Here is a 19,180-nt window from a genome sequence, read left to right as displayed (position 1 = left end):
TTTGCCTACACCCCCAGCACACCTTCCTAAAATTTTGCTTGATCATTTTGATCAAGATAATGGAATACATGAGGCTCATGCGATGATGGACATGCTAAATTCAGAACAGTGACTGCCCTTTGATACGATTGTTGAAGCCAAAAATGACACCTCTAATAGGCCAAAATGTTATTTTATAGATGGTTCAGGAGGAAGTGGAAAGACATATCTATACACCAATTTGATACGATATTTTAGAGGAAATAGAAAATCAGTCCTTCCTGCTGTTTCGACTGGAATAGCAACAAATCTTTTAATTGGAGGAAGGGTGTTTCATTCATTGTATTGACTTCTGATTCCTTTAAATTAAACTTCAGTGTCCAGAATTAGTATGAATTCTGAGGTGGCAAAACAAATCAAAGATGTGACCCTCTTGATTATTGATGAGTGGACCATGGCATCTAATAATGTCTTAAATACAATTGATTTCTAAGAGGGTCCAAGCAGATAAATTCTCCTTTTGGCGGAAAAATAACGCTGCTTGGAGGAGACTTTAGACAATAATTCCACATGCAATGAGACCAGCTATTGTGCAGAGTAGTGTAAAGTTTGCAGATTCTTTCACAGCGCTCTCATTAACAAATAACATGAGATCAGAAGATCCGTTGTATAGTGAATGGTTACTTAAGCTTGGCGATTGAACACTTAAAAATGACTATGGGCATTGAAGATTTGATTGAAGTGCCAGATTGGGGGCGATATCGCTCCCTTGAACCCTTGTCCAAGCTGCCAGACACCAGAGAAAAGTCCAAAAGTAGACTTTATTTATACTGCACAGTGCACAAAGCACCCTCCCCTCCACAATACTCACTAAATAATAAGCAATAATCAGAATAATCAATCCTCCACTCCCAGACGTGTTGCCACCCTTCCACCCAGCTCAGCTTGCTGTCTGGGAGCTCCCACAATCCTTTTATAATCCCTGACCCGGAAGTGTCCCAATCCCCAGTCCAGGTGATCTCCTATCACTTCTGGGTTAGATCAAAAGTCCTTTTCTTTACCCCGGAAGCACGTCATTCCCCTTGTCCAGCAGGGCTGTGCATAAAGACTCCAATGTCCATGATGCCCTGCTGGCCTTCGGGGCACCTCCATACTGCAGGGAGGGCTCCACCTGGAAGCTTAGCGGTACTGGCCGGGATGAATGGCCGGCCATAAACCACACATGATATGCCATGAAGTATTTGGAAAGAGAATCTCCAAGGACATGGCACGGTCCTTTGCCAAGTGAACCATTCTATGCCCAAAAAATGAGGTCGTTGAACAACTTAACAATCAAGTAATTGACATCATCAATGGTGAGTATGTTACTTTTCTAAGTGATGACTTCATTACGATGACGATCGGGAAGAGACATCTTTTGAACACCATTACATCATCTGGAATGCCAAATCACAGTCTTAGGTTGAAACCAGGATGTATTATCATGCTCCTTCAAAACCTAAACACAAAGCGTGGACTTTCTAATGGAATTTGCTTAGTTGTTACAGATTTGAAACAAAATGTAATTCAAGCGGAGGTTCTTACTGAATCAGCTGAAGGTGATACAGGGTTGATTCCTCAAATCGATTTACGTCCATCTGAAACTGGATTGCCTTTCAGATTGAAACTGCGACAGTTTCCCGTAAAGCCAGCCTTTGCAATGACTATTAATAAGTCACAAGGACAAACACTGGATCGCATTGGAATTTACTAATTTACTGGAACTAGTTTTTGATGATGGACAGTTGTACTGTATGTGGCATTCTCCAGAGTGAGAAAAATGCAAAATGTCAAAGTAAAATTAGAACAATCCTCAATTTAGGGCAAGCTGTCATTTACAGTGAAGTTTTTAAAGTGTATGTCATCAAATGTACAGCCTGGAGGGACAATGAAAATAATATCATGAGTGCCTGCTTAACTGGGCCAGTGGGACAACATGGATCCTCACCCTTTGCCCAGAATAGATCCTTTCAATTACCTGACATCTCTGCATTTGATTTTTTTTGATGATTTCAATAGTTTCTAGGAGGCCAAGCTTTTTACAGCAGGGGCTTACACAGCTAGTACATATATATCCACCTCTCCCTGATAAAGATTTAAGAAGCCTAATATCATCACATATTTGTCCCATGCAAGTTCATAGTAGACACAAGTTTTTAATACATTCAGATCTTACCTTCATAATTGTGGATGTAGCTTGAAACATATAGTTTGAAGCCCTTCTCCTTTTTAGCTCCTGATGTTTGGTACAATGTTTGAACAATGTGACTTGCATTGTTTGCTGTAAATTTGGGCATGTCTTGAAGCGATTGGGTGAAAAATGCCATAGCTAGTCTGTTCTGATATTAGCTCTGGAAGTGCAGCAGCTGGCTGACATGGAATCCAGAAGAAAGTGTGCATATAGCCTGTTGGATTGGCATTGCTCACATCATGCACTGACAAGAAACTGCCCTTTTAATGAGCTGTAAGCCAAATGTATGGAGGAAATCTTTGCATCAGAAGTTTTTGGAGGTTTTAGGAACAACATTTATGAAAGCCTCAGGCTTACAACATTTTAGAATGTCAAGATCAACCTTTGAAATGCTGAGTTTTTGTAGAGGACCGTTTGCTAGACAACTAAGTAACCACCAACCAATGGTTCCAACCAAAATCAAATCACTATAGCTTTGTACAAATTGGCAACTTGTGTTGAATACAGAGCTGCGGGACAGACATTTGGGGTCAGCAAGCCCACTGTCCACCACCATTTGAAAAAGAATGATGTGTGGAAATATCAAGTTAACAAAAACTGTAGAAGAAATCAAGATTGTGTACTGCAGTTCTTTGCCACACCTTATGTGGGACATGCTTGATGGAACATGTATTGCTATTCTATCATAATGAAGGTTATGCTGATTGTATTAACTGTAATGAATTGGCATCTATAATACTTAAGTTGCAGAAGTACACAGCCATATTGACTGCATCAGACCTATACAATTATGTGGAACAGTTCAAGACCTCTAAATAGACAATTTTTAAATAACATTATGAACGCCCAAAAGGAAGTGGGGTCATTTTCATTTTTGAAAATAATACTGAACATTACTGAAAGCTATAAGTATTATGGTTTTTACATACTGTATGTTTTCCTACAGGAGGCAAATGTGATGAAAATCCTGACACAACAAATGTATGCATAATTACTGATATTGAAGCATTGATCCTAGTGGAAAAGTGGGGTTCGGACAAAAGGAGTTCACTAGACCATCCAATCAGTAGTAGTGATGGTCAGGTTTGTGTGCAAAGGGCAGGAATTTAATCAGTGTTAGCTTATGATCTGCACTCCCTGGGAATTCCTCATTCGTACGGAACAACTGCAAGCCCTGGTCCTCAACATGAATGGTGTTCAACTGCTCACCCATGCCTCTTACGTTGACCTACTCAGTGTGGCACATGTGCAGCCCCAGACACTGAAAGGCATCACAGAACTGTTATTGCTCAATCTTGGGTGTTGCTCATGCATAACAGGCCTCTCTAATTTTTTTTCCTGCTGTACCTGGCTACGAATACAACCACCTGATGTCCATCCCTTTTAGAATGCTTGTCAAGCACTTTGAGCTGGGAAAGGTGATATATAAATAAAATGTTTTATTATTATTCCCTGCCAGATTAGTTATGTTGCATGTCTCAACAGCCAGCTCCCAAAATCATTTTCCATGTCCTACTCTTGCCTGTCACTAGACTGGCATTGCTCCAGACTCTTGCCCATCACCTTGTTTGTTGTGAGCTCACCTGGCAGCTCAACACAGTTCTTTCAAACTGAGCCTGACTGGCCTTCAGCAGTCACATGACCACTGGGTGCTTTGCTAGTGAATGCCCCACCCAGGCCCAGCTTGAGGAGTGGAACTTACAACCCTGTTTTTAATGAAGAAGTTCATGGAGGACAATTGTGAATTACTCTTACTCTTTAGCATAACAATATTTAAACTTAAAATATGTAATCAAGTGTTTTGTGTGTTTACCTTTACATTTAAAATGTGGCCTGCAACACAACTTTGTTTTCTGGTTAATAAGAAAATGAACAGGAATGCACCTTCTGAGCTATACTGGGTGAAAATGTCAAAGTCAGTTATGGGCAGAAAGAAAATAAGAAGTCTGGAAAGTTTTTTTTTTTTTTTAATAAATTCCATGATAAAGTATAAGACAAATGTTAAATTCTGGACAGAAAAAGTTGAAAATGTACTCACACAAATATACACACTATAACTATTTTAATATTTTATTAGTTAGACAGAGGCACAGTTTATAATAGTCTGTCACAAACAAAATTCTACAATAAAATACAGTCATTTATGAAGAATTTTAAAATGTCCAAGTAATAAAAATATTAAATATATTCAAAATGACAACTCTTTGGAGACTACCATACACATTAACTTAAACAATGAATAAATATTGTTTACTTTGTATCTCACTTTGTATTGCATAGGTAAAATGTGCTGTAAGTGAAAGGGAAAGGAACAAAGAAAGGCAAAGGCAGAAACACAGAGGGTGCCAGTGTGGAGGTGGCCCATGCCAGTCATGCCAATCCTAACCTCCTACGTACTTACTGAGCAGCTGACCAGACAGTTACACCTATCACAAGTTTTCAAATGCAACAGATTATGATATGCAGAACCATCATGATATTCAGTAGAACTAAAAGATTGTTCACATTAACATTATGGTATGCACACATATATTTTTAAATAACAAAATTCATCAAAATCTGAAGATTTTAAGAAACCATTGACACAATGTTTTACAAAATAAATAGATGTTGAATTGACTTAGAAAAAACTAATCAGTTTACAAATTTTCTGTACTTGTCTAATTGGTAACTAACTTAAGTTGTCTAACCTTCAAAGTAGACTTGTATTTTATTTTAACATGTTTTGAATTATGGATTATTCATTATTTTATAGATCTGAATGGAAGATCTTAAGGTTTTTCACACACACAATGGACACAATCAACAGGGAGATGAGCAATGGAGGTCCACTGTTCCCCTATACTACAATAAAAAAATTAAACACTCAAATATTTAGACAACATACTGTACTGTGATCATGGGGTGTCAATAAAGTGGACATCCAGGACAAAAACTATGCAATAATGATCCCCAGTGTACTGTCTTATTAATAAATAAGAGGAAAAATAAATACACCTAAATATTTTCACAGCTTTTTGGCACATTTCTTCCTAACATGCAAATTAATAAAAAATAATAGTTTAATCATATGGATGCTCTACCAACCTCTGAGAGTGTGACACCTTTGACAGTCTAATGCTTGACCCGAGAGCATGTCCATTAAAATTAGACAGCAATTAGACATAAGCTCACTTAGCACATCTCAGATGCGGCACACAACAAGTGATCAACAATGACAGGAAAATATTCTAAGCTATAGTGCAATAACGAGGATGAATATGAAAAATACTTGATTTTGTTTTCTTCAAAATAGTTTTTAAGATAGAAAAAGAGATACTAAATATAAAGATCGCAAATTGAATGGTTGAGAAATGCTGAAAGGCATTCATAATAGCAGCTAAATGTCTGCTGTTGTCATCTATCAGTTTAGTGTATTTTTGTCAAATATGTCAGATTGTTCTTCTCCAGGTTACAATATTTCTACAAACCTTAATGGGTATAAAGCTAAGTACGGTGTAGCATTCTAACTGTAGATAAAAGCAGTAGTGTTCCCGGCTTATTTACTTATAAACCTCCCACATAAATATCATCTACGATAAATAAACATGACAAACATTATTTAAGGTGGTGTATTGAATATGTGGTTGGTTTCCTTACTTTCATCAGCACAGATATTTGTTTTTTGCAAATGCAAAATGCATGGCCAAAACACAGTAATGGGCTAACTCAACACTTTTAAAGCTACTTGAGCAACATTTTGCCACAGCCTCTTGACAGCTTGTTGATAGGTTTAATTTTTTTATATTATTTCTTTACTCAATTTTCAGACAATAATTTTATTTCGGTGTAACACTTTGCTTGATTTTAACTGTGAACTTTTCAAATTTTAATTCCCTGAAAAATGAAGCTTCTACTTCTTCATGGTCCCAAAATTTTCATTATACTGTACATAACAATACTTTTAAAACAATGTACAAAGTAAAACAGGGTTTGCTCAAACAAGATTTAAACAAACTTTAAAACTTTTGTGCAACTTACAGTTTCAGTTTGAGGAGGCATGTTATCATTTGCAGTACATTTAAAACAATTATGGCTTCTACTGAAATACTTTTATTCTTCTTTGATTGACAAACTAGTGTGCCTTTAGGTATAAAAAATAAATCTAAAATCTCTAAACATTATAATACTAGGTAAAATTAGATAAAAATTGTACACTGTTTTAATATAAACATCATAAACAAACATGCACTGACACAGCAGAAACACCATGTTGCTTAGAAAATAACCATAAAAACTCGTTCCCTTATTTCAAACTTAAAAAACAATATGCATTTTTAAATTTTAGAATAACACCTTTGACCTTGAAATGTACTTTCAGCAACAACAGATTAACTTTTTTATATACATATCAAATTCTGATACAAATGATTTTCTCCCTGTATTGTTGCAATGAATAAAGGACTGCTTTCAAACTGATTACAAAAAAAGTTTTTTTTTTTTTTTAAATCGTTGTTGCTTCACAAATACTTAAGTACAAAATATTAATTTCTGGAATATTTAACATACCAAAACTGTATTCTGTCTCTAGCACCTTTTCCATAGATATCCACAGATTATACCTTATGCACAAAACAGTGAGATCTGAGCAAACTTCTGGTTTGGAACCGAAGTAGATTTTTTAGTTATTTGTTTTTTTAAATTCTTTTAAGAATAGATTGTGATGACTTCTCTGCCTCCTCCCCGAACCAACAGAACTCTGCTGAGTCCTTCCGTTAGAACTTCCAAAAATTCCATATCTGTAGCATAAGTCAAGAAAAAAAGTCATATGCAAATCTTTCTAAACCAGATTCATCCAAAAAGCAGAAACCAAACATAACATGCAGAATGTACAACACAAGGCAAATCGTTCAGACAGACAGACATACACCTCCTGTAACACCGGACTATGTACACAGCTTCCTTATGTCATGGCTGCCTCTGCTCAAGGGAACTTTTTTTAAGTAATCAGTCTGGGTATCCTGGTTTTCTTCCACACTACAAAGACATGCAATAGTTGAAATGGGTCCATTGAAAATGTGGGTACTTGAGTGAGTACTCCCTAACAATGGCCTGTTGCCAGAAATCTGGCTGTAACATTTACGCAAGAGAATATTCCAAAAACATTGCCTTTTTGACATTAGTGACTTTAAATATTTGTCTACGATGTATTTATTTGATTGTATCTTTACTAAACTAGCATCCATTAACTTGATTTTGTAAATGACAGGCAGAAGACATCACAACTGCCAGCATAAACTATATATAAAACAATGCATCCTAATCCCTTCATCCAGCTATGGGCCACTGCAAGAGAATAAATGCAATATTCAATGCACAGTATTCTTAAATTTAAGATGTTACAATGAAGCTCAGTCCTTTAATATTAAATTAGCATATTATATGTACCATCCATTAATTTTCTAAAATACTTAATCCATTTCAACACATTCAACCACACACACTTCTTATTTCTGCCCAATTTAGAGTTGCCAATGAACCTAACCTTGATGTCTCTGAAGTATGGGAGGAAAAACAGGCAGATGGGGGAGAACTTGTCAGATCCACACAAGATTCTCAAGCTGGCAGGCAGCAACTCTGCTGCATTAATACTGTAACTACTTCACCTTATGACCTACCATATTATACAAACATTAAAAACAGCAAACCTTCTTTTACCAGTGACCAATCAAGCTAGAACACTTTTTGCTCACTGTATCAGAAATGTCTATAGATATAAATTGAGTGAATTATATTCTAGCAGAATTCGGTAAGAATTAATTAATGTAATTCCAAAGTAAGCACGTCAGGTTTGTGCTAAGCCTTTTTGGTTTTTTTTTTTTGCTTTTTATCCTATACAAAGAACTATTTTATATAGCTGACTAAATTGGGTAACTTAGTTTTATGAATATTGTTATATTTGCTATTTTTCAGTTGGATTCTGTCTTCTTATTGTGTTTATTCTGTAAATAACAAATATGGAAAAGGGGAAAAAAAAATCAGTTAATGCCACGTATTTCTAAAACACACTGACCTCTCTTTATAAGAGAAAAGACTCCTCAGAATTTTGACAGTGGAGAAAAAACATGTCCTCTCCAAGATAATCCTAGGCCAAAAACTTTTTTGACAATAATAAGTTATATTAAAACAATTGACATAAAATCAAAACAATGACAAAGAATATCCAATACTGATTCAATTTCAGCATACACTACTTTCTGACTATTCATAATTGAAAAGTGTTGTTTTATCAGTCTCTACCTGGGAATCTTCATAAGAATTATTTTGCAAATATGCAAATCACGACAAACACAAAAAATGTTGATTCTACAGTAGCCAGTGACCTTAATGAAGTCTAACCCCTTGAGGTAAAGAAAAATTAAGTAGGATGTTTTCACTTTTAGGAATAACATATTTGGAAATTGCCACTGTTGAAAAATGAAAAGGATACAGTTCTCATCTCCACATCTATTTTTGGGTGGTCCAGGCATGTTAAGCAGCACCACATGGGCATCCTGAGATCTGCTCCGCACAACTTCATTAAGCTTAACAGCTGTGTGCATTCTCCTTACATTTGACCGATTGCTAAGAAAATGGAAACAAAAGTCTTCTGTTACATGAGGGTTCCTCTTTTTAGTTTCTGCATTTATACAAGCATATGTCAAGGTAATTTTGTTTTCATATTTACTTTTAAGCAATAAATATACAAATAAATAAACAAATTCCACTTCAGGAAAAATGTATTAGCCTTAGAAAAAAAAGAATTATTCAATAGTACTTCATATTTTTAAATTCATTTTACTTTATAACAAGCATGCAGACATAATGTTATAAAATATTTAGTATTTAATAGTTAGCAATAACTACAGAGTATGTTAAACAGAGATGTTGCCATACTGTCTTTGAAATATCTTTTCAGTAGTCATAAGTGAAAGATGATCCACAAAAAAAACTCTACATTTAAAAATATCCAAAATTATAGTTACATATTTAAAGGGAAAACTAAAGTAGCAGCAATAATGTAAAAAAAGGAAAAAAAAAGGTTAAAAGTTCTGTACTTGATTGACAGTTTGGTCCATGTCTACAGTGGTGAATTTGGGCCACAGGGAGGAAACAAAACAGAAAAGAAAAAAAAATTAAGGGCATAACAAAAAAAAGAGTGTTCAGTCTCATGGAGCACTTAAGATACTGCATAACCATTATTGCTTGATGTGTGGAACATGTACTTTTAAGTTTTTCAGAGCTAAAATGGGCATTGCTGTGATGTTTGTGTATATCCTTTATTAGGTTTCAGCTGTTTTGCAGGACAGAAGTGAGTGATTTTTTTTCCATTTTTAAGTTTGTTTATGGAAAAATGTGTTACATCAGGGAGTGATATTCTACAGTTTGTATTTGATACTCTGGTTACTCATTCTCACACATGTGAAAATGACTTACTTTTTGGTCATGACAAATGCTGAACAAGTGTACAGAGAATAGCTCAAAATGAGGAAGTACATGTTGAAGTACAGCTTTTTTCACTTAGAACAACTTAAATTAAAAGTTACTTGAGACGAGTGTTAAACTGCAAAATCTGGCAAATATGATAGTGTTGTGAATTTAGATTGAACCTTTTTATATATATAAGGCCTATATTATATTTTCAAATACCTCTTGCAACAAAATATGAATAGATATAAAACCAGTGTTTGAAGTTCAGCCTGAACATTATATCCATCCATCCATTATCCAACCCACTATATCCTAACTACAGGGTCACGAGGGTCTGCTGGAGCCAATCCCAGCCAACACAGGGTGCAAGGCAGGAAACAAACCCCGGGCAGGGCGCCAGCCCACCGCAGTGAACATTATATTTCTGGAGTATACACATTTCTCCATTGTCAATGTGTTGGGATGAGGGAAACAAAATGTGCTGAAACAAGTACAGTGAATATGATCATACTGTAATTAAGAAAATGAAGCAATTAAATATCCATTCACACTTAATTTTATGTATAATTAAGTCTGTCTAGAATTTATGTTTATTACATTTGGTAGCAGTATTAAAAAAAAAATAGATCTTAGTAACTTTGATAGATACCTGATTGGTGGGGCACATCAGGCAGTTTTTTTTTAGTTCATGGGAAACTGTAGTTACAGTGATGTTGGCAATGAAATTGGTTGAAAAAAACAAAACCTGATATGGGCAACAGTGAACAGATGTGCAGACTTGTTAACTACAATGCCCACGTACAGTAAGTATTATGAAATGCTGGAAAAAATAAACAAGTAACTCTGGATGATTTCACTAGAAATGTCAATCTAAGGTGGGAACTCAGAAGTTCATAAATCCCAAGGTCTCATTTTTGGTGTCAAACAGTGTGTTTTGGTGTGGAGTGGATTTGCTTATTTATTTTTCAAAGAATGGTTTAGCTTGTTCCCATATAAGACGAGGTAAATGCCAATAGTTACTGAGTTAGCATTCTTCAAAAATGCTAAACAATTTCTGACCTGTTGTTTTGTCATGTGGCAAAAGATGTAAAAGTACTTCTGGATGAAAGCAAGGACCATCATGTGAACCATTTACAGAACTAATAATGTAATGGAAGAGAAGTGTTTCCAAGGTTAGCTTTGTTGAAACAGGACTGTATCCTGACAGCACTTAGTAAGACACATTTATGGACATACCAATGTACTTGGTTAACTAGAGTTAGCAATTATTTGAACACATCGTCTAGCAAACGGTGAAACTGCAACTGACTCAGCTAAAATGATTACATATGACTCCAACTTAATATTCTGTAAATACTGTAAAGAATGAAAGGAAACCAGTGGTGAAATCTGCCAATACAATAGATTTTTAAGCTATATTTTAAAGACAGTACTCTGCTTTACACCTCTCACACACTTAAAGACAAGCAGATTAAGTTAACTGGTTAATTCAAACTAAACCTCAGTGCGTTTGAGTGGGCCCTGTGATGGACTGCTTCACCGCCCAAGGCTTTTTCCTGTCTTAGATTAGGTTTGATTATTGTAAAATGAAAAAAATAAAAATAAAACTGGAATAGTAGACCAGAAATTTAACTGCATTATCCCTATTCACTACACATCATATCTGAAGAGTTTTATGGATTACAGCTGATGATAGTTCAAATATGACTGTCTTTTTATGCTACAGATTTACAGGATAATGATAAAAATAATGTGCATTATAATGTGTAATATAAATCAAAAAATGTTAGACTATGCTTTAGTGTAATTAAGATATCTATGGACAGTATGACTAGCAAAAGAAAATCCGAGCACATCTCTCCAATTTTGATGCCACTACATTGGTTATCTGTGTCATTTAGAACTGGCTTTAAAATACTGCTTATGGTTTAAAGCCTTAAATAATCTCGCTCCATCTTATATTTCAGAATGTCTTACACCTTACACTCCAAATCGTAACCTTAGATCTTCAAATGAGTGGCTGCTTAAAATTCCAAGAGCTAAACTTAAAAGAAGTGGTGAGGTGGCTTTCTGTTGTTATGCACCTAAAATCTCGAATAGCTTGCCAATAGGAATTTGCCAAGCTAATACAGTGGAGAATTTTAAAAAACTGCTGAAAACACATTACTTTAACATGGCTTTCTCATAGCTTCATCTTAGTTTAATTCTGATGCTCTGTATATTCAATTAATTATCATTATTATTCACGGTATTCATTATTCAAAATCCGTACTAACACCTACTTTCTCTTCTGTTCTTTTTCCGGTGTTGTGTGGTGGCGATCTACGCCGCCACCACCACCTGATCAAAGGGCCGTGATGTCCCTAAATTGATGGATTAAAGGCCAGAAGTCTACATGACTGTCATCATCAAGTTCATGAGAACCCTGAATACCATGAGGACTGATTTAGGTCATTTATGTTAGGTAGAATGCCCTAAAGGGGGCTGGGCGGTCTCATGGCCTGGAGATTTTATTTTTTTCTCCAGCTGTCTGGATTTTTTTTTTTCCTGTCTTCCCTAGACATCGGACCTTACTTTTATTCAATGTTAATTAGAGTTCCCTTACTTTAATTCTTACTTATTTTGTCTTTGTTCTCTTTCTTCATCATATAAAGCACTTTCAGCTGCATTATTTGTATGAAAATGTCTTATATAAATAAATTTTGTTGTTGTTGTAGCCATGTACTGTAATTCATTATATACACTTAACATTCAAAATGCATGCATCATACTTTCCAGTTAGTTACAATATTAGTAGAGCAAGTATTGTATTATGTATTATGGTTAAAATGATCTTGGTTAGCATTAAGAATATTATAGTTTTTATAATATCAGTGTGTGCTTTCCACATTTATCAAAAATATTTACCACAACATATAGTATATTTAGTACATTTAGCAAAAAAGGCTCAATGCCAAAAATAAAATCTGAAGTTAATTTTAACCAATACTAAAGTACAGTACAGGCAGTATATGGTAGTAGCCATATTTACATTTTTATTAATTTCCTTAGAATTTGCATTACAGATAATACTAGGGTGTTGTACTGTGTTAGCCATTATGAATGTAGTGAAAAGTCAAGCAAAATGACACCTTTTATTGGCTAACTAAAAAGATTACAATATGCAAGCTTTCGAGGCAACTCAGGCCTCTTCTTCAGGCAAGACTTTTCACTACATTACTGATAATAAATGCATTTGGTTTACTTTGGTTTGAAAGAAAAAAAGACTGTGCTTTAATTACCCAAAATGTATAATTTGGAAAGCAACCATGACATTATTTGTAAATATTATTTGAAATTAGCTGCATGCAGAAAACAACAGCACACCTTCAGCTCAAAACAGAAGTAAATTTCAGATTCCAATTTAATTTATTTTTTCAAAACAAGTAGACATAATTTTTTACTTTAAAATTTTTGCAATGACTACAATGTAAATATTTGGCCTTTGTGGAAAACATAGTTACTGTTAATAGCTCAAAGAAGTGTCAAATACATAATCTAAAAGGCTGCATTGATATCCATGAAATTAATATAATTTTCACTTTAGATTGTGTGCTGAATGTGTAAGAATTTGAAAAACATGAAAACAGTAATTCAATCACATACAACTTAAGTAAAAAGAAAAAATACTTACAGGCCTTCCCATTCTCTAGAAGGAAAACAGAGCACCGAAAATGTGCAGTTAATTAATTTGTAGCATTCATATTGCAAAGAAATATGCAAAACATATATTTGTCTACGTCCTGAAATAATTACAGGACTTAACTTTAAATAAAAAGTCCAGATTCTGTTTTATAATGTTAAGTGTACAGAGCAATAAAAAAGTATATATACAGTGGGTACGGAAAGTATTCAGACCCCCTTCAATTTTTCACTCTTTGTTATATTGCAGTCATTTGCTAAAATCATTTTAATTAATTTTTCCCTCATTAATGTACACACAGCACCCCATATTGACAGACAAAAAAAAAGAATTTTTTAAATTGTTGCAGATTTATTAAAAAAGAAAAACTGAAATATCACATGGTCCTAAGTATTCAGACCCTTTGCTCAGTATTTAGTAGAAGCACCCTTTTGAGCTAATACAGCCATGAGTCTTTTTGGGAAAGATGCAACAAGTTTTTCACACCTGGATTTGGGGATCCTCTGCCATTCCTCCTTGCAGATCCTCTCCAGTTCTGCCAGGTTGGATGGTAAACGTTGGTGGACAGCCATTTTTAGGTCTCTCCAGAGATGCTCAATTGGGTTTAAGTCAGGGCTCTGGCTGAGCCATTCAAGATTCAAGTTCTATCTCGGAGTTTGCTTAAAGACACCTGAAGGACTCGGAGATGGTGAGAAATAAGATTCTCTGGTCTGATGAGACCAAGATAGAACTTTTTGGCCTTAATTCTAAGCAGTATGTGTGGAGACAACCAGGCACTGCTCATCACTTGTCCAATACAGTCCCCACAGTTAAGCATGGCGGTGGCAGCATCATGCTGTGGGGGTGGTTTTCAGCTGCAGGGACAGACGACTGGTTGCAATCGAGGGAAAGATGAATGCGGCCAAGTATAGGGATATCCTGGACAAAAACCATCTCCAGAGTGCTAAGGAACTCAGACTGGGCCGAAGGTTTACCTTCCAACAAGACAATGATCCTAAGCACACAGCTAAAATAACGAAGGAGTGGCTTCACAACAACTCTGTGACTGTTCTTGAATGGCCCAGCCAGAGCCCTGACTTAACCCCAATTGAGCATCTCTGGAGAGACCTAAAAATGGCTGTCCACCAACGTTTACCATCCAACCTGACAGAACTGGTGAGGATCTGCAAGGAGGAATGGCAGAGGTTCCCCAAATCCAGGTGTGAAAAACTTGTTGCATCTTTCCCAAGAAGACTCATGGCTGTATTAGCTCAAAAGGGTGCTTCTACTAAATACTGAGCAAAGGGTCTGAATACTTAGGACCATGTGATATTTCAGTTTTTCTTTTTTAATAAATCTGCAACAATTTCAAAAATTCTTTTTTTGTCTGTCAATATGGGGTGCTGTGTGTACATTAATGAGGGATAAAATTAATTTAAATGATTTTAGCAAATAGCTGCAATATAACAAAGAGTGAAAAATTGAAGGGGGTCTGAATACTTTCCGCACTCACTGTAAATATATATTATTTATTTTACACATTTCTTAAGTAATAGCTTTTCCATTCATTTGCATGGTTCAGCTAATCTGTTCAAAAAGACTGACTTAAAATCTATACAATTCAGTGATACTGACATTTATATCAATATATCTATTTCCAGACAAATGCACAAAATAGTGCCAATGTCTTAACTGAATAAAACACTGAACAAAACTAATTAATTTAACAATGTGTGTTGTATAGGAAAATGCTCTAACTGAAAAGTAAACTTTAATATCAATTGTGCTATTGTTCAGCCATGGTGGATTAGCTATTAATAACAACAGTGTTTGTAAACAAAATCCCTAAAGCTGATTCTTTAACCCTACCCAGGTTATTTTTTTATCACCATGAAATGCTTATTATAATTAACAGAATTTTCTCCAAACAATTCAAGTATGGTGTTTTTGTATAATGTGTGTATTATTGTCCACGTGAGCACTGAAGTCTCCCAGCAGTACGAGGGAGTCCCCAGATGGTATGACCCTCTAGCATCCCCTCCAGGGACTCCAAAAAGGGTCTCAGGAGGGGGAAGCAGTGCAGTGTCAACACTGTATATGGTGGGGATGGTGCGCTGCTGACCTCGACTCCGGATGTTGTGGGTTGGTGGGGGGGAGTACTTTGAAGACCACCTCAATCCCACTAACATGCCTTCCAATGAGGAAGCAGAGCTTGGGGACTCGGAGGTTGGCTCCCCCATCTCTGGGACAGAGGTCACTGAGGTGGTCAAAAAACTCCTTGGTGGCAGGGCCCCAGGGGTGGATGAGATACGCACGGAGTTCCTCAAGGTTCTGGATGTTGAAAGACTGTCTGGTTGATATGCCTTTGCAACATCGCATGGACTTTGGGGACAGTGCCTCAGGATTGGCAGACCGGGGACCGGAGGGTGTGTTCCAACTACAGAGGGATCACACTCCTCAGCCTCCCTGGAAAAGTCTATTCGGGGGTCCTGGAGAGGAGGGTCCATCAGATAGTTGAACCTCAGATTCAGAAGGAACAGTGTGGTTTTCGTCCTGGTCGCGGAACACTAAAACCAGCTCTGCACCCTTACCAGGGTCCTGGAGGGTGCATGGGAGTTTGCCCAACCAATCTACATGTGTTTTGTGGACTTGGAAAAGGCATTTGACCGTGTCCCACGGGGAATCCTGTGGGGCGTTCTCTGGGAGTATGGGGTACCGGACCCACTGATAAGGGCTGTTCGGTCCCTGTACAACTGGTGTTAGAGCTTGGTCTGCATTGCCGGCAGTAAGTCAAACCCGTTTCCAGTCAGAGTAGGACTCTGCCAGGGCTGCCCTTTGTCACTGATTCTGTTCATAACTTTTATGGACAGAATTTCTAGGCGCAGCCAGGATGTTAAGGGGGTCCAGTTTGGTGGACTCAGGATTAGGTCACTGCTTTTTGCAGATGATGTTGTCCTGTTTGCTTCATCAGGCCATGGATCTTCAGCTCTCTCTGGTTCGGTTCACAGCTGAGTGTGAAGCGGATGGGATGGGAATCAGCACCTCCAAATCCGAGGCCATGGTCCTCAGCCAGAAAAGGGTGGAGTGCCCTCTCAGGGTTGGGAGCAAGATACTGCCCCAAGTGGAGGGGTTCAAGTATCTTGGGGTCTTGTTCACAAGTGAGGGAATAATGGAGCATGAGACTGACAGGCGGATCGGTGCGGCATCCACAGTGATGCTGGCTCTGCATCGGTCTGTCGTGGTGAAAAAGGAGCTGAGCCGTAAGGCAAAGCTCTCAATTTACCAGTCGATCTATGTTCCTACCCTCACCTATGGTCATGAGCTATGGGTAGCGAACGAAAGAACGAGATCACGAATACAAGCGGCTAAAATGAATTTCCTCCGCAGGGTGTCTGGGCTTTCCCTTAAAGATAGGGTGAGAGTATAGCTGCTGCTCCTCCGCATCGAGAGCAGTCAGATGAAATGGCTCTGGCAACTGATCAGAATGCCTCCTGGACGCCTCCCTGTTGAGGTGTTCCGGGCACGTCTAACTGGGAGGAGGCCCTGGGGAAGACCCAGGATATGCTGGAGGGACTACAGTGGCGCTTAAAAGTTTGTGAACCCTTTAGAATTTTCTATATTTCTGCATAAATATGACCTAAAACATCATCAGATTTTCACTCAAGTCCTAAAAGTAGATAAAGAGAAACCATTTAAACAAACGAGACAAAAATATTATACTTGGTCATTTATTATTGAGGAAAATGATCGAATATTACATATTTGCCTTGGGATTCCCCTGGAAGAGCTAGATGAAGTTGCTGGGGAGAGGGAAGTCTGGGCATCTCTGCTCAAGCTGCTGCCCCCGCGACCCGATCTCGGATAAGCGGAAGAGAATGGATGGACGGATGGGTGTATTATTGTATAAACAATCTTTGGATTTATTATACGTCTTATTTTGGTTATTAGAGTACTGTAGTAGAAATATGCTACATGTAGTATTTTAAAATGTGACTGCGACAACCAACTTTAAACAATATACATACTTTCAATAGTAAATAAATTGGCCTGTATGTCTGTAACTACTTTAAACAACAGATTCTACCATGTGTGATATAAGCATTAATTACAGTATACAGCATACAAAGTCAGAAATGCTATTAGTAAAAAAAGTAATTTAATACAAAAGTCCAAAACAGAAAAACAACTTAGTGATGATTATAAAAACAGACTGAAAGTGCAATGTCTAGAAACTACATTGCAAATAATCAAAATATATGTTCTACATTAAATAAAATACATACTATGTTTTAGTTGCAAAGAATGCTCTCTATTGACTACATTCTTAACACAACTGCCACAAAAAACTTTAAAACCATTTATCTTGAACAAAAAATATTTCATAAAAGTTTATCTAATTTTTATTGTCCTTTTGTCTCAGATCAACTATATGGGCTTAAAACATACATTTTAAAATTAATTAAACAAATTAACCAAGTGACTCATGATCTATGGAACACTCACAAAGCATTTGGACAGATATCAGATAAAATATCAAAAAACTGCAGAATAATATAATTTTGCACTCTTTATGTGAGAGAGCTATTTTTCATTGTCATTTGAATGTTTTTTATAATAATACATTTGAAGAAGTGGAGATTATTATTATAAGTTACAAAACATTTCATTTAATTGTAAACGGCAGTAAATACAAACTTACGGTTTCATGTTGAAAATGTCCTTAACACCCATTCCAGATGGGTCTCTATTTCTTTGTTTCTCCGCTATCAGCTTCTCTTTAGTCCATGTCATATGGACTCTTTCTGGACTGACATCAGTATTTTCATTGAGGAATGAATGTGATGCAGTATTCCTATCATGGATCAGCTGTGCCTAATGTTTGACAAAATAAGGCAGTAAAAATCAGTTCTACTTGCAACCCTTTTTTCTGGATGATCTGGACAACTATTTTTTGTTAACAACAATTTACATTGAAATAAAGTTTTATCATTTGGCAGTTCAAAAATAAAACACAACAGATAAAAGTACAGAAGGACACTACATCTAGCTTTTATTCTTTTCACTAGCTTCACTAAATATTTTGTAATGGAAACTTGAAACTTGACTGTCCAAGTTTCAGCAGCAGACGTACTTAAAATTTTACTTTTGTATTTCTAGTCTAGGTTTTGATAACTGTAACAACTTCTTGTCATTTCGGCTTAGTTCTTAATCACTGAATATTTTTCATTCTAATTAGAATGAAGGTGACTTGTACTTTAGTATTTTTATGTGTAAATAGTGGTTGTCATTACAAATCTTTTCTGAATGACCATCAATTTGTATCATCACAATAAGGGCAGCAATGTCTAGGAAAGACCTGTTGTTCATGTTTCAATAACATACTGTATATCAGTGGAAAGAAAAGACTGCAGTGCTTCCGTGGATTAGTAATTAAAGCAACTAAGATTATTCAGATTACCAAAAAGCATCTTTATACAATCTATAGTGGAGCTGGGACAGATCTAAACACCATCTGTGTATGTATGTACGTACAGTGGTGTGAAAAACTATTTGCCCCCTTCCTGATTTCTTATTCTTTTGCATGTTTGTCACACAAAATGTTTCTGATCATCAATCACATTTAACCATTAGTCAAATATAACACAAGTAAACACAAAATACAGTTTCTAAATGATGGTTTTTATTATTTAGGGAGAAAAAAAATCCAAACCTACATGGCCCTGTGTGAAAAAGTAATTGCCCCCTGAACCTAATAACTGGTTTGGCCACCCTTAGCAGCAATAACTACAATCAAGCGTTTGTGATAACTTGCAATGAGTCTTTTACAGCGCTCTGGAGGAATTTTGGCCCACTCATCTTTG

General features: G+C 36.4%; 1 protein-coding gene across 4 annotated transcripts in view; it reads right to left on the bottom strand.

Moving 5' to 3' along the window:
* Positions 1-4,263: 4,263 nt before the first annotated feature.
* slc12a7b (solute carrier family 12 member 7b) overlaps positions 4,264-19,180 on the bottom strand; it is a 275,222-nt gene continuing 260,305 nt past the window's right edge. For all 4 annotated transcript variants that reach the window (XM_039753208.1, XM_039753211.1, XM_039753209.1 and 1 more), the window contains exons 22-25: positions 18,019-18,191; positions 13,332-13,346; positions 8,679-8,812; positions 4,264-6,987 (exon numbers count right to left, since the gene is read on the bottom strand). In XM_039753208.1, the coding sequence (XP_039609142.1) occupies positions 6,896-6,987; positions 8,679-8,812; positions 13,332-13,346; positions 18,019-18,191 (414 nt within the window). In that variant the 3' untranslated portion in view covers positions 4,264-6,895. The remainder of the gene's footprint in view (positions 6,988-8,678; positions 8,813-13,331; positions 13,347-18,018; positions 18,192-19,180) is intronic.

The sequence above is a fragment of the Polypterus senegalus genome, chromosome 5, assembly GCF_016835505.1.
Source record: "Polypterus senegalus isolate Bchr_013 chromosome 5, ASM1683550v1, whole genome shotgun sequence".
Taxonomy (NCBI): domain Eukaryota; kingdom Metazoa; phylum Chordata; class Cladistia; order Polypteriformes; family Polypteridae; genus Polypterus; species Polypterus senegalus.
Note: the sequence above shows the minus strand (reverse complement) of the source record. Positions and strands in the feature narration are given on the sequence as shown.